The sequence below is a fragment of the Mytilus galloprovincialis genome, chromosome 1 (assembly GCF_965363235.1).
Source record: "Mytilus galloprovincialis chromosome 1, xbMytGall1.hap1.1, whole genome shotgun sequence".
In the NCBI taxonomy this organism is placed as follows: domain Eukaryota; kingdom Metazoa; phylum Mollusca; class Bivalvia; order Mytilida; family Mytilidae; genus Mytilus; species Mytilus galloprovincialis.
The window spans coordinates 4,234,667-4,249,812 of NC_134838.1; the positions used below are offsets into that span (position 1 = coordinate 4,234,667).

Here is a 15,146-nt window from a genome sequence, read left to right on the forward strand (position 1 = left end):
GTTGACCCCTTTAGGAGTTATTGCCCTTTATAGTCAATTTTTAACCATTTTTCATAAATCTAAGTAATCTTTTACAAAAATCTTCTCCTCTGAAACTACAAGGCCAAATTAATCCAAACTTAGCCACAATCATCTTTGGGGTATCTAGTTTAAAAAATGTGTGGCGTGACCCGGTCAACCAACCAAGATGGCCGCCACGGCTAAAAATAGAACATAGGGGTAAAATGCAGTTTTTGGCTTATAACTTAAAAACCAAAGCATTAAGAGGAAATCTGATGTGGGGTAAAAATGTTTATCAGGTCAAGATCTATCTGCCCTGAAATTTTCAGATGAATCGGTCAACCTGTTGTTGGGTTGCTGCCCCTGAATTGGTAATTTTGAGGAAATTTTGCCGTTTTTGGTTATTATCTTGAATATTATTATAGATAGAGATAAACTGTAAACAGCAATAATGTTCAGCAAAGTTAGATTTACAAATAAGTCAACATGACCGAAATGATCAGTTGACCCCTTAAGGAGTTATTGCCCTTTATAGTCAATTTTTAACCATTTTTCATAAATCTAAGTAATCTTTTACAAAAATCTTTTCCTCTGAAACTAATGGGCCAAATTAATCCAAAGTTGGCCACAATCATCTTTGGGGTATCTAGTTTAACTAGAGGCTCTAAAGAGCCTGTGTCGCTCACCTTGGTCTATGTGCATATTAAACAAAGGACACAAATGGATTCATGACAAAATTGTATTTTGGTGATGGTGATGTGTTTGAAGTTCTTACTTTACTGAACATTCTTGCTTCTTACAATTATATCTATAATGAACTTTGCCCATTAGTAACAGAGAAAAATATTTGGTAAAAATTTACATAAATTTACCAAATTAATGAAAATTGTTAAAAATTGACTATAAAGGGCAATAACTCCTTAAGGGGTCAATTGACCATTAAGGTCATGTGGACTTATTTGTAGATCTTACTTTGATGAACATTATCGCTGTTTACAGTTTATCGCTATCTATAATAGTATTCAAGATAATAACCAAAAACAGCAAAATTTCTTTAAAAATTACCAATTGGAGGGCAGCAACCCAACAACCGGTTGTCCAATTCATTCGAATATTTCAGGGCAGATATATATTGACTTGATTAACAATTTAACTCCTTGTCAGATTTCCTCTAAATGATTTGGTTTCAGAGTTATAAGCAAAAAACTACATTTTAACCCTGTTCTATTTTTAGCCGTGGTGGCCATCTTGGTTGGATGGCCAGGTCATCGGACACATTTTTCAAACAAAGTACCTAAAAGATGATTGTGGCCAAGTTTGAATTAATTTGGTCCAGTAGTTTCAGAGGAGAAAATTTTTGTAAAAGATAACTAAGATTTACGAAAAATGGTTAAAAATTGACTATAAAGGGCAATAACTCCTAAAGGGGTCAACTGACCATTTCGGTCATGTTGACTTATTTGTAAATCTTACTTTGATGAACATTATTGCTGTTTACAGTTTATCTCTATCTATAATAATATTCAAGATAATAACCAAAAACAGCAAAATTTCCTCAAAATTACCAATTCAGGGGCAGCAACCCAACAACAGGTTGACCGATTCATCTGAAAATTTCAGGGCAGATAGATCTTGACCTGATAAACATTTTTACTCCTTGTCAGATTTCCTCTAAATGTTTTGGTTTTTGAGTTATAAGCCAAAAACTGCATTTTACCCCTATGTTCTATTTTTAGCCGTGGCGGCCATCTTGGTTGGTTGACCGGGTCACGCCACACATTTTTTAAACTAAATACCCCAAAGATGATTGTGGCCAACTTTGGATTAATTTGGCCCATTAGTTTCAGAGGAGAAGATTTTTGTAAAAGATTACTTAGATTTATGAAAAATGGTTAAAAATTGACTATAAAGGGCAATAACTCCTTAAGGGGTCAACTGACCATTTCGGTCATGTTGACTTATTTGTAAATCTAACTTTGCTGAACATTATTGCTGTTTACAGTTTATCTCTATCTATAATAATATTCAAGATAATAACCAAAAACGGCAAAATTTCCTCAAAATTACCAATTCAGGGGCAGCAACTCAACAACAGGTTGACCGATTCATCTGAAAATTTCAGGGCAGATAGATCTTGACCTGATAAACATTTTTACCCCACATCAGATTTCCTCTAAATGCTTTGGTTTTTGAGTTATAAGCCAAAAACTGCATTTTACCCCTATGTTCTATTTTTAGCTGTGGCGGCCATCTTGGTTGGTTGACCGGGTCACGCCACACATTTTTTAAACTAGATACCCCAAAGATAATTGTGGCCAAGTTTGGATTAATTTGGCCCAGTAGTTTCAGAGGAGAAGATTTTTGTAAAAGATTACTTAGATTTATGAAAAATGGTTAAAAATTGACTATAAAGGGCAATAACTCCTAAAGGGGTCAACTGACCATTTTGGTCATGTTGACTTATTTGTAAATCTAACTTTGCCGAACATTATTGCTGTTTACAGTTTATCTCTATCTATAATAATATTCAAGATAATAACCAAAAACAGCAAAATTTCCTCAAAATGACCAATTCAGGGGCAGCAACCCAACAACGGGTTGACCGATTCATCTGAAAATTTCAGGGCAGATAGATCTTGACCTGATAAACATATTTACCCCTTGTCAGATTTCCTCTAAATGCTTTGGTTTTTGAGTTATAAGCCAAAAACTGCATTTTACCCCTATGTTCTATTTTTAGCCGTGGCGGCCATCTTGGTTGGTTGACCGGGTCACGCCACACATTTTTTAAACTAGATACCCCAATGATGATTGTGGCCAAGTTTGGTTCAATTTGGCCCAGTAGTTTCAGAGGAGAAGATTTTTGTAAAAGTTAACGACGACGGACGACGGACGACAGACGACGGACGACGACGGACGCCGGACGCAAAGTGATGGGAAAAGCTCACTTGGCCCTTCGGGCCAGGTGAGCTAAAAAATGTGTGGCGTGACCCGTTCAACCAACCAAGATGGCCGCCACGGCTAAAAATAAAACATAGGGGTAAAATGCAGTTTTTGGCTTATAACTCAAAAACCAAAACATTTAGAGCAAATCTGACATGGAGTAAAAATGTTTATCAGGTCAAGATCTATCTGCCCTGAAATTTTCAGATGAATCGGTCAACCTGTTGTTGGGTTGCTGCCCCTGTATTCGTAATTTTGAGGAAATTTTGCTGTTTTTGGTTATTATCTTGAATATTATTATAGATAGAGATAAACTGTAAACAGCAATAATGTTCATCAAAGTAAGATTTACAAATAAGTCAACATGACCGAAATGGTCAGTTGACCCCTTTAGGAGTTATTGCCCCTTATAGTCAATTTTTAACCATTTTTCGTAAATCTTAGTTATCTTTTACAAAAATCTTCACCTCTGAAACTACTGGGCCAAATTAATTCAAACTTGGCCACAATCATCTTTGAGGTACCTTGTTTGAAAAATGTGTCCGATGACCTGGCCATCCAACCAAGATGGCCACCATGGCTAAAAATAGAACAGGGGTAAAATGTAGTTTTTTGCTTATAACTCTGAAACCAAATCATTTAGAGGAAATCTGACAAGGAGTTAAATTGTTAATCAAGTCAATATATATCTGCCCTGAAATATTCAAATGAATTGGACAACCGGTTGTTGGGTTGCTGCCCTCCAATTTGTAATTTTTAAAGAAATTTTGCTGTTTTTGGTTATTATCTTGAATACTATTATAGATAGCGATAAACTGTAAACAGCGATAATGTTCATCAAAGTAAGATCTACAAATAAGTCCACATAACCTAAATGGTCAATTGATCCCTTAAGGAGTTATTGCCCTTTATAGTCAATTTTTAACAATTTTCATTAATTTGGTAAATTTATGTAAATTTTTACCAAATATTTTTCTCTGTTACTAATGGGCAAAGTTCATTATAGATATAATTGTAAGAAGCAAGAATGTTCAGTAAAGTAAGAACTTCAAACACATCACCATCACCAAAATACAATTTTGTCATGAATCCATTTGTGTCCTTTGTTTAATATGCACATAGACCAAGGTGAGCGACACAGGCTCTTTAGAGCCTGTAGTTTTTTTACATAAGGGGATCCAGATCTCCCATTTCGTGAAAAAAATTTGGTTGATTATATAGGGAATCATTGAAGCATGACTGGAGCGGCCCCCCCCCCCCCTTTTAGGAAAAGTTCTTGATCCGCCACTGCTTTTACTTCAGTTAACATGACCCTTGTTTTGTAATAAATAAAACAATATCTATTACAGTTTGCTGGCAAGAAAATACTAGTAAATATTTCCTTGCACTTCCTCCTCCAAAAAGTTAAATAAATAAAAACATCAGATCAAATGGTCCATGGCTTAATTTTTTTTTCATTTCTCATTAGTCAATTTTGTGTGAGTATTTGTATATTTATAAATTATCAAGAATCAATGTTTTCATGAGTAACTTCCTTTTGTTGAATTGTCATTATTTTAAATTCTTTTTCGACAATTGGAAAGTTGCGCCTTTTTAGTAAAAGTACTGAAATCATCGTATCACTTTATTATTTTCATACGTACTTAGAGAGATGTTCTGAAAAAGTCCGGGAAAAACAGTCAACTTCCGGGCACGTAAATTTGAAAGTAGTCAAAATAGTTAATATCTTTTTACTATATGCTGGAGATGGAATAAAAATGTTACGAACAATACCAATTTGATAAATATAAGCGATGTATGCGATCTGACGGCAAGGAAGGCACGTTTTTCAGAGAAATCCTTGGGGAATCCAGGTAGGTCAATTTATTTATTTATAGATAGCAGAAAAATGGTGTCGATTTAGTTGCCTTTCTGTTTCTTAGCATTAGTAGGGATAGTAAAATTGGGTATTTTCTCTGAGTTGTTTAAATCACTCGAAATTAGATGAGACATGCACAGAGGTGATAGATCTGTATTATAAATATAGAAAATTGAATATTTTAATTAACAATTTTTAAAATTTTTTTTTATCTGTATCATATACCCAAGCACCTGTGAAATCTACTGGCTAATGCCTTATTAACATATAATCTACTGGATAATGCCTCATTAACATATAATCTACTGGATAATGCCTTATTAACATATAATCTACTGGATAATGCCTTATTAACATATAATCTACTGGATAATGCCTCATTAACATATAATCTACTGGATAATGCCTTATCAACGTATAATCTACTGGCTAATGCCTTATTAACATATAATCTACTGGATAATGCCTCATTAACATATAATCTACTGGATAATGCCTCATTAACATATAATCTACTGGATAATGCCTTATTAACATATAATCTACTGGATAATGCCTCATTAACATATAATCTACTGGATAATGCCTCATTAACATATAATCTACTGGATAATGCCTTATTAACATATAATCTACTGGATAATGCCTTATTAACATATAATCTACTGGATAATGCCTCATCAACATATAATCTACTGGATAATGCCTCATCAACGTATAATCTACTGGATAATGCCTCATCAACGTATAATCTACTGGATAATGCCTTATCAACATATAATCTACTGGATAATGCCTTATTAACATATAATCTACTGGATAATGCCTTATTAATATATAATCTACTGGATAATGCCTCATTAACATATAATCTACTGGATAATGCCTTATTAACATATAATCTACTGGATAATGCCTCATCAACATATAATCTACTGGATAATGCCTTATCAACGTATAATCTACTGGATAATGCCTTATCAACATATAATCTACTGGATAATGCCTTATTAACATATGATATACTGGATAATGCCTTATTAACATATAAGATCATTGTTAACACTATATCATTTAAAAACAAAATCACAAAAATATTGAACTCTGAGGAAAACTCAATCAGGAAGTCCCTAATCACATGGCAAAATCGAAATGACAAAACACATCAAACGAATGGACAACAACTGTCATATTCCTGACTTGGTAAAGGAATTTTCAATTTTAGAATTAAAGTTGTAACAATAAGTAGCCTAGTTCATGTAGTTACATCTTACATCCAGTTATTTAATTACTGTTTTATATAATTTATTTTTAGAATGTCCCAGGAGTGGTAGAAAGCTTGAAAATAATCACATCAGAAAAGTCAACAAAAATAGCCAAATATGCTTTTGATTTTGCTAAAAGACATGGACGAAAGAAAGTTACAGCTATTCATAAGGCTAATATAATGTATGTAGTTGCAGATATTCATAAGGCAGATAATTATATAACCTTTCTGGTAACACACAAATTGGTTTTAATGATAAACATTTTTTTTAAATTTAGATGCAAGATTTTAGCACAGCCATAAAACAAAGTTGTTTTAGTATAAATTTATAAACTTATGGAAAAAATTTAATAAATTTCAAGAACTCATGTTAGATATACCTAAAAACTTATGAGAAAAATATGTGTGAATGACAAATGTGAAAATTCTTTTGTTATTAAAGAATATCTTGTATAAATTAAAGATTACAAGAAGTTTTCTAATTTTCTGTACAGAAAGAGTTTATGTGTGACCATTTACATACAAAGTCATTTTCAAGGGTAAAAAATTCAAAATTATAGCAAGAAAATACTTAAAAATTTAGATATTAGTCAGTTGAAAGTTTATGGTACATGTCTTTATGATATTTTTTCTTTGACCATTGTTTTATTTTGCAGGAAACTTGGAGATGGTTTATTTTTAGAAAGCTGTAGAAAAGTTGCTTGTTTGTATCCAGATATAGAGTTTAATGATATGATCATAGATAATGCTAGTATGCAGGTATTACTCTTTGTAAATGACTTTCATTTTATTATAGTATTGGTATGTTACTGTGGATTGGATGTGAGAATACTAAGATTTTCATTGCATTACTTTAGTTTTAGATTGATTACATTTGATTACACAAAAACTGTTTTGATTTTGAGGATACTAGTGCCTCCTTTGAATGATAAATAGAAATTGAGAATGGAATGTATATTGCAAATTAACCATACAGGACTATTTTTTTCTGACAGATAAGGCAAAAAAACTAAAATCCATTGAAATGCTTGAAAAGAGTCATATCTTCTTGGTCCACTGGTTGGTTTTAAACAGTTAAAATTCTTTTATGTTTAGTATTCGTGGAATATTTTATTTAATATGTTGTTTGATTTCAGATGGTATCTAGACCCCAGCAATTTGATGTGTTAGTGATGCCTAATTTATATGGTAATATCCTGAGTAACATAGCAGCAGGCTTGGTTGGTGGACCAGGCGTTGTACCCGGTATGAATCTGGGTGAAGATTATGCAGTATTTGAATTAGTAAGCTTATAGTTTTAGGTACAATCACAATTTGAGAACACTGACAACCAAATGTAAACAGTAAATGTACATTTGTTATCATTCACTAATTTTCCATGCATTCTTAAGAAGTTGAAAAAGTTTGCATTTCAGGATGTTGTAGAAATCCCTTGTGATATATCAGTGATATTTCGCAATGACAAAAATTCACATTCATAATTTCTGTAGTGATTTTCCTCATATAGTATTTGTTAATGTATTACCAGTTATTTGTTTCATATTTTTTCCAGATATCCAGGGTTTGCAATAATAATTTGTGCCTTAATTTCTGAATTTAAAGTACTTGAATTAGACATTATCGAGAACTTAGCTAAAGTTTGAAATGTTCAAAGTTTGAATCTCCAAATGGGAGATTATTCTTAAATAATTTAATTTTGAATGTAACGAATCCTCTGATTGGCTGACGTTATTTTGTTATCAGCCCATAGACATAATTTAGTCATGTAATTGTGACGTCATCAACGTTTTTTCATGGTTTTCTACGGTTTGAAATGGAATTTAGAATTAAATTATAAGAAATGACTGTCATATTTTTTCTGTCTATTCAAAATAACATAAAAAATGTGGTGTACACTGTTAAATAATCCGCTACGCGCCTTATTCAGTGTGCACCACATTTTTTATGTTATTTCTTCATAGACAGAAAAAATATTACAGTCATTCCTTAGGAAAACTATAAGATAGGAAAAGTGTTAACATTACTGTGGATTTATTATTATTCGTTGGATACCAATTTCCGTTGATCTTATGGGGCCAGGATAACCATGAAATTACATGTTCAATGAATAACACATTTTCTATGGGCTGGTATGGAGACCTTTGCAAAACAGTGAAATAAAATATCCATGAATATGCAAGTTTTCCTAATCCATGAACATTGGTATCAGTGAAAATGTTATAGAACATACTGTGGATTCATTGATATTATATGTTCTTAAAAGTTTACTGTTGTATATAGGGTACGAGGAATTCAGGAAGATCTTTGAAAGGAAAGAACATAGCCAATCCATCAGGGATGTTATTAGCAGCTTGTGACATGTTAGATTATTTAGGGTAGGATAAGTAGTATATTATGATCATAATGTTTGATATTGACTGCAAATATGCTAAATTATGAAGGGAGCTTGAAGTAAAAGCTATATAATTTATTTATAAGCCAGTTTGTTCATAGCAAAAGTTAATGTTTATTTGATACACCATTATATCAGCTAAACAAAATTTTTGGGATGTTAGTTGTCCTTCTTTCTTCTGTCTGTCCTTCTGTACTTTCATTTGTTCATTTGATCATCATTTTGTTTGTTGGAAACAAGTTATTTATAACATATGATTGCTTGAATAAAACATATATAAATGAAATACATAGTGATGAAACTTATTGATATTTAGTGGATGATCAAGGTCATTGTAAAATTGTTGGGGGGGGATAGAATTTTTCAATTTAAACTTGTTTCTAAATTTTGTAAAAGGAAAATGTGAAAAACCAAATATAATCTCAAATTAGGTCACTGGTGAATATTTTAAAATTATTACATATTCATGACAGCAAATAATAAATTCTACTGTTATGTGATTTCAAATCTGACTCAATGGATATTAAAGGTTAAGTTACCAACCTAGATAATATTCATTGCATGACCTGTTAAGAAATTTCAGTCTCAAGTTTAGATGAAGTAAAATTTTACTGTAACAAGTGTTTTATTAACAGTTTAGTGTAAAAAATATTTTTAATACAATTTTACTTTAACTTTTATTTTGTTTACAGACAATATGAACATGCCACTTTAATAAGAGACTCTGTGATGGATGTTTTATGTGAAAAGAAGGTAAGTACCATTTATTTTATGTTCTTTTACACTCTTGTTTTCATAATAAAAACTTAAACATACTGTCATTCAGCTATATGGCAAGTTACAGGAGTCAGGTGGAGCAATACAATATGAAAACCCTAACATCTACTGGGTACTTAAAATGTTTGCAATTTTTTTTTCATCACAAAAAATATTGGTTTTTCAAAAATGAATTTTATACTTTGATAACATTATTTGTTTGCAGCACTTTGAATATAGAATGAACTAGATATCATTGAGATGGGAGCCATCTCTGTGGGCCCCGCTGTGAATAATGTGCATTAAAAAATTGTATCTTTACCATAGGACATGGGTTTGTCAACTGAAATCAAAGTTTTTGACCTTGACCTTTGACCTAGGAAGTTGTAAATAAATTATGACACACCCTTTGGTGTTGGTTTACAAACATGTCAAGTATAAACTTTGAAATGATAACGGTTCTCAAGATATAGAGCGGACACGATCTTTACCATAGGACATGGGGTTGTCAACTGAAACCAAAGTTTTTGACCTTGACCTTTGACCTAGGAAGTTGCACATAAATTATGACACACCCTTTGGTGTTGGTTTATATACATGTCAAGTATAAACTTTGAAATGATAACGGTTCTCAAGATATAGAGCAGACACATCTTTACCATAGGACATGGGGTTGTCAACTGAAACCAAAGCTTTTGACCTTGAACTTTGCCCTAGGCAGTCGTTCATAAATTATGACACCCTCTGGTGTTGGTTCATATACATGTCAAGTATAAACTTTGAAATCATAACGGTTCTCAAGATATAGAGCGGACACTATCTTCACCACAGGACACAGGGTTGTCAACTGAAACCAAAGTTTTTTGACCTTGACCTTTGACCTAGGAAGCTGTACATACATCATGACACACCCTCTGGTGGTGGTTAATAAACATGTAAAGTAAAAAGTATGAAATCATAATGGTTCTCTAGATATGGAGCGGACACAAAGTGTTACGGACGGACGGACGGACGGACGGACGGACGGACAGACTGGTCACTATAGGGGACCCGCCTTTGGCGGGGCCCTAATAATCTACAATGTGTGTCTATTGTTCTACAATATAGAATGATTAATCTACAATGCGTGTCTATTGTAGAATATAGAATGATTAATCTACAGTGTGTGTCTATTGTTCAACAATATAGAATGATTAATCTACAATGTGTGTCTATTGATCTACAATGTGTGTCTATTGTTCAACAATATAGAATGATTAATCTACAGTGTGTGTCTATTGTTCTACAATATAGAATGATTAATCTACAATGTGTGTCTATTGTTCTACAATCCATATAAAACTATCAGAATTGAATTTTAATAGATAAAAATTAGTATAAGTTAATGAAGAATCTTTGTTTTGTAGATCCATACACCAGATCTGGGAGGACAAGCAACAACATTAGAGGTTGTACAGGCTGTAATAGATGATATCAAACCAAAAGCTAGAAGTTGGTAAGCAAATATTGGAGTACATTGAAAGTTTAAAGGTTTTAATATCAAATACTGCATTACATGATATGACACAGAAAATGTCTTAACTGACAAGGTTTGGTTTTGTCAACTATCGTAATTGATAAGTCTAATTGATTTTTTATCAAATAATTTAGCAGGAAATCTTTTTACCTGAAGCAGCTGCAAAACACACATTGCTGTAATCAAACTAGAATATCTTGATTTAGATTCAATTATGAGTCTGGACTTTTCCTAAACATAGATTGATACCTGTATCATGAGACATCAACAATAATATACACAAGTGTATGCATATTCCATTTGAAATGGCACATTTATAAGATATGGTACTTCAAGTTTTGTTGTTTACATTGCAATCACTGTAATAACACATAGTCACTGATTGTGTTGCTTTAACTGAGTTATTAAGTTGATGTAAATAGATGTTTACTTGCTCTAAAAATGATAATTACATAAACATTATTTTCAGGCTATGTTAATGTATAAAAAGCTATTTTAAGTTTATGTCATGGAGTTATTTTTTCTAATGTCCTTTTTTAATGGAAGTGTAAATTTATTATGTTAACTTTTAGATGGTTGGAGAAACAAAAGAAATAAACTTTGGTATTAAATGCATTGTTTGTGAAGATTGAATATAAACTAATATAGAATTATTAATTTAACCATAGCAAAGTTCTTTGTAGGATTGACTTTTAGACTGTATCATGTTATTTTATGTTTTGTTCCTATTTCCTTCCAATTAGGAGTGGAAATGTAGCACAAAATTTATACAGTGCAAAACCATGACAACGGTCATATTGGTAACAAACACCTTGAACAACCAACTAAACCTTTGCATTAGAGCATTCAGTATGTAGTTTTAAGGTCTTACACAAATAACACATGTTTAATGTGTTTTGCATATGACTTAGATAACGTGTATTTCAAGATATTTGTTAATCATTGTAAAAATCAGCTGTCAAAGTATCTCTAAGAAAAATCTATTCATTTTGCAGCAATTTTTTTCAATAAACAGTCAAGGGTATAACTTAAATGGTTGATATATATTATTGATAGACTTCACAAAAATTTACGGTTGATTTGATATTTTTATTTTTAGTGATACTACTACTATGAAATTGAAAATTGATATGATAAGCACGTTCATCACAAATTAAAACTACATACAAATGTATTTGGTTATTAGGAGCTTCTGTCATTTATAACAGCACCTCTAGCTTTCAGATTTCAAATACATTGCAGATTTTCCACAAGTTGCACACAGCTAGAATAATATTCCTGTTAATATGTCTTTTAATTACTGGCTATATTCCTCTGACTTTTCCTCTTATGTTTATGTAATTTGAGGGAAATCACTCTTCAATTGTTGCTAGGTTTAGTTTTTTGAAAGCAAATAAAATATGAGACCACATATTTCTTGGTATTTCCCTTTCTAAAACGTGTCTACTGTTTTGTTTTCATTTGTTTAAACGTAAAATAAAGGAATCAAATATTAAGATAAAGAAGATGTATTTTTCTAGATCAAGAGCTGCAAGGTTGGAATATTCTGTTGTACTACATGTATTCAGAAAAGCATTCTATTGCAACATGTACAAGATATCTTGTTAAGCCCTGCTTGAGCTAGTCTGTATTCAGAATTTATATAAGATCATAGGAATATACTGAAATAACACCTAGGGTGTTAACAAATCAATTATACACAAATAAGCTTAAGAAATGTGTATATAGATAAATATATTTAACTTAAACATTTGTTTCTGAATCAGTTTATCAAAATTTGTATCATGTGATGTTACTCACAATGCTTGGTATTAGAAAGTACTCATATTGTAATGAATTAAAAAAATTCGAATTTTTCTCTTTTACGCATATCATAAATTAATACATTCAATAAACAAATTAAAGAAGAATGAAGATTTGTTTAATTATTTGTGTAATTATTTTTTTGCCTCCTTTCAAGTGCCCAGACACTAGCTCAGTGATGTTCTATTGAATAACTATATTATTAGTTCAGTTACTCCAGCAGACTGCAAAAGAAACAACAAAAAACATGATAATTGAATTCATTAAAAATTAAAAATGGGGGAAAATATGTCCACAATTGTTAAAAAGCTTGATTGATAACATAACTTGTTGAGTAATCAGACTTTCAATAAATGTTGAATGCAGCATACATTTTTTAAGACATTTTGTACGAGTGAGCTCAAGGGAGAATTAATTTAAAAGTTGGAGAATAACTAAGGCCATATACCATATAGCGGGTTATTTTAAGTGGGTTGTAAATTATTACTTATTTATCGCTGATAGAACAAAATCACCAAAATAAATTCTGCCAATTTGAAAGTGTACATGCAAGATTTCGATAAAAGATTTAATCCGCCAAAATAATAACTGCAAAAATATTTTGTATACCTTTTTCAATGCAAATTGCATATATATATATATATATCTTTTACACATGCGAAAATAACCCGCTATACAGTAACAGTATATTATCAAAAAGATACTCTATTCCCAATAACTTGTATCACCAACAGAAGAACTTTTATCATATATCTTTAATTTCACACAAACAAACTTCTGCCTAATTCTATCACATTCAATTTGTATGTAAATATACCCAAATTCTTACTTTAATTAATTTGTATTCATAAGTAAGATTAGTTTTTCTGGAGATATAGGATTTGAATGATCAATATAAAGTGATAGACATAGCATGCACTCAAGGAGCAGCTGTTTACCTATTACTGATATTATTATAAAAGACATTCAAAAAAGTAAAATCACAAAAATACTGAACTCAGAGGAAAATCTAATCGGAAAGTCCATAATCACATGGCAAAATCAAATGACAAAACACTTCAAAAACAAAAGAACTGTCATATTCCTGACTTGGTACAGGCATTTTCAAATGTAGAAAAAGGTGGATTGAACCTGGTTTTATAGTGCTAAACCTCTCCCTTTGATGACAGACATATTTTGAAATATTGAAATTTAACCTAAACAGTTAAAATATAAATACTTGTTGCTTGTAGCTTGGAATGATTGAATGTTTAAAGTGGTGAGTTGCACATTGTCAGTGAATGTTGCATTTTAAAATTGTTGTCAATTTTTTATTGAATTTGTTAGTGATTGATGTTTTTTATGTTTTAAAATCTTTTTGTTATACAGGTATTGTTGTCAACATTTATTATGTATAGGTAACAATTAAAGTTGTGTTTACTGAATCTGACTCCCCAATCAAGGTTAAACTAAAAAAAAAACATTTTAGCCAACCTGAATGTTTCTATGATCAGATTTATTTTCAACCTTTTGTTTTTGTGATATTTATGTTGTCTTATTTTAAAACTAATTGATATTAAACAAAGGTAATATATATTTACTTGAATCTGATTCTCAGACCAATGATCATAAACTGGAAAAATATTTTTGCAAAGGTGACTTATTCTTTTATCATGTTGTTAGAATAGCTTAACTATTTATGTTATTTAGACTAATTGTATTGAACATACTAGTAGGGATAAAGGTTTTATTCATATAAAATATCTGTTTTAAAATCTATGACCTTTCTCTATTTAATGTTAATTTATAGCTTTTTGTCAAAATACTATGTTTACATTTCTCATATTTTTTTATTGTTACTAAGAAGTACTTTTTTATTTGCAGGAAACTGATGAGATGAATCTCTTGATCTATTAGCTTCAACATTTCTGGACTGTGATAAAGTAACAAATGTTTTAATTGGGATGTTTATATCGGATTTTACAAAAACCAGTTACAGCTGATGAAAGTCAATTACTTTTAGCTATCAATTTAATACATTATCTTCAAGACTCTTATCGTGAAATTCTCTTGATTAGAACAAAGAATCAGTTCATATATAAGACCTTAAATTGTTGTAAAAGTTGTATTTTAACTGTAGTTTTACTGTATACACAGATTAGCAATATTGTTTCATTATTTATTAAATTGTTGTGTCTAAAATTTGAATTCACTTTTAGCTCAAGCATATTGCCCAACATTCCGTGTCCAAGTAAACGTTTCTCATCCCTTGGTATCATTTACTTGTCATCATTAATTTACTTTTATAATAATCTTTTCCTATGAAGCTACTTAGCAAATTGGAACCAAACCTGGCCACAATCATCTTGGATTATTGTTAACAAGATAAAAATAGAGCAAAAAATATCCGCTCCTTACATTAAACATCAGTTGCTTGTTTATCCCCCATCATGAAAAAGCCAAAAGTATCCTAGGTAATGTATCTCATCAAAAGAGGTTTTCCTGATATGAAAATTTGCCTTTCTATAATTTGAAATACTCTTTCATGATTTAAGACAGCAGTACATACCAATCTGTTAACAGGTATAAAAGGCTATCATGTACATCTCCAATATTCAATACCATTTAATAC

General features: G+C 31.1%; 1 protein-coding gene across 4 annotated transcripts in view; it reads left to right on the top strand.

Moving 5' to 3' along the window:
- The window catches only part of LOC143063446 (isocitrate dehydrogenase [NAD] subunit gamma, mitochondrial-like), a 26,313-nt gene extending 11,597 nt beyond the window's left edge, over window positions 1-14,716 (top strand). Inside the window, exons 7-14 of one of the 4 annotated variants that reach the window (XM_076235630.1) lie at window positions 6,117-6,250; window positions 6,725-6,827; window positions 7,205-7,351; window positions 8,349-8,443; window positions 9,153-9,213; window positions 10,623-10,711; window positions 11,305-11,335; window positions 14,399-14,716. In XM_076235630.1, the coding sequence (XP_076091745.1) occupies window positions 6,117-6,250; window positions 6,725-6,827; window positions 7,205-7,351; window positions 8,349-8,443; window positions 9,153-9,213; window positions 10,623-10,711; window position 11,305 (630 nt within the window). In that variant the 3' untranslated portion in view covers window positions 11,306-11,335; window positions 14,399-14,716. Of the gene's footprint in view, window positions 1-6,116; window positions 6,251-6,724; window positions 6,828-7,204; window positions 7,352-8,348; window positions 8,444-9,152; window positions 9,214-10,622; window positions 10,712-11,304; window positions 11,336-11,475; window positions 11,533-13,767; window positions 13,794-14,398 lie in introns of all 4 variants that reach the window. The other 3 variants (XM_076235604.1, XM_076235622.1, XM_076235614.1) reach the window with 3 other exon arrangements.
- The last annotated feature ends 430 nt before the right edge of the window (window positions 14,717-15,146 follow it).